Here is a 1,066-nt window from a genome sequence, read left to right as displayed (position 1 = left end):
AGGGCACTCAATAACAACGTGTGCCAGACTGGCACACAACGCGCACATCAGATGGGGTTGATATGGAGTCAAGAGTCGCTAGTCCAACTTCCTAGAAAGCATATCGACTTTGCTGTGTAGCTCAGTCGAGGGACCCACCTCCAGAACACCACCCCGCTTTGATCCGCCGGGTGTGACTTTATCGAAACAAGAGGTAGAAGCATGATGTAAAGAATTCTCGGCAAGAGTATCAAACAAGTTTCATGCCTCATCCTTGCTTTTAAGCATGAATGTCCCTCTGCACGAAACATCGATCATCTGACGATTTCGGTCAGACAATCCATCGTAAAAGCTCTGCACCAGTTGCCACCTGGGCACCTGATGATGGGGACATTTTCTGAGGAGATCCTTCATCCTTTCCCAGGTTTCATGAAACTGCTCGCCATCCAGTTCTGAGAAACTGGTGATGGCTCACCAAAATTGGTTTGTGCAACTTATGGGAAAGTACTCTTTGAGGAACTCCTGTTGCAACTGATCCCATGACCCTATGATGATGGTGTCTAAGGATTTTAGCCAATATTTGGCTTTATCCTTTAACGAGAAAGGAAAGAGGGTCAACTTCAGTGTGTCATCCTCGAAGTTCTGGATTTTAACCGTCGAACATATTTCGAGGAACTTGTCCAAATGTCGGTAGGGATCTTCGTGACTAAGGCCATAGAAAGATGGAATCATCTGTATTACACTTGCCTTAATCTCGTAATGAGGCACCCTAATAGTTGGTTTGCGAATGCACAATGCCTGGGTGTACTCCGTAGGTAGGAAGTACTCCCTGAGACGCGTAGGAGCTTCAGGTTCTAGGTCCCCCATTTCAGATCGGTTCTTAGAAAAATGTATGATTTTCTCTGGATCCTCAATGAACGGTTGAAGTGGGACGCCCTTGCATACACTGGAACTAAGTTCAAATGTGTGCAACAAAACCTAAACTATCTAAGCGACCTAACTACATAAATAAAAAGAACAAAAGCAGTAAACAATGAATAAAAACAAGAATTAAAACTAAATGCAATTAAACTACGCTAAGCATGCT

At 44.1% G+C, this 1,066-nt stretch overlaps 1 protein-coding gene across 1 annotated transcript; it reads right to left on the bottom strand.

The window, feature by feature from the left end:
- Positions 1-450: 450 nt before the first annotated feature.
- On the bottom strand, positions 451-846 carry LOC149829930 (uncharacterized). The gene has a single exon (XM_090015341.1). The coding sequence runs from the start codon at positions 844-846 to the stop codon at positions 451-453; it is 396 nt and encodes a 131-aa protein (XP_089871467.1).
- Positions 847-1,066: the final 220 nt, after the last annotated feature.

Source organism: Nuphar pumila, chromosome 8 (assembly GCF_984573655.1).
Source record: "Nuphar pumila chromosome 8, dmNupPumi1.hap1.1, whole genome shotgun sequence".
NCBI lineage: Eukaryota > Viridiplantae > Streptophyta > Magnoliopsida > Nymphaeales > Nymphaeaceae > Nuphar > Nuphar pumila.
The sequence above is the reverse complement of the archived record's forward strand: the minus strand, read 5'-3'. Positions and strand labels throughout refer to the sequence as shown.

Coding starts and splice junctions, on each gene's coding strand:
- LOC149829930 (XM_090015341.1), bottom strand. CDS start 846: ATGGGGGACCTAGAACCTGAAGCTCCTACGCGTCTCAGGGAGTACTTC.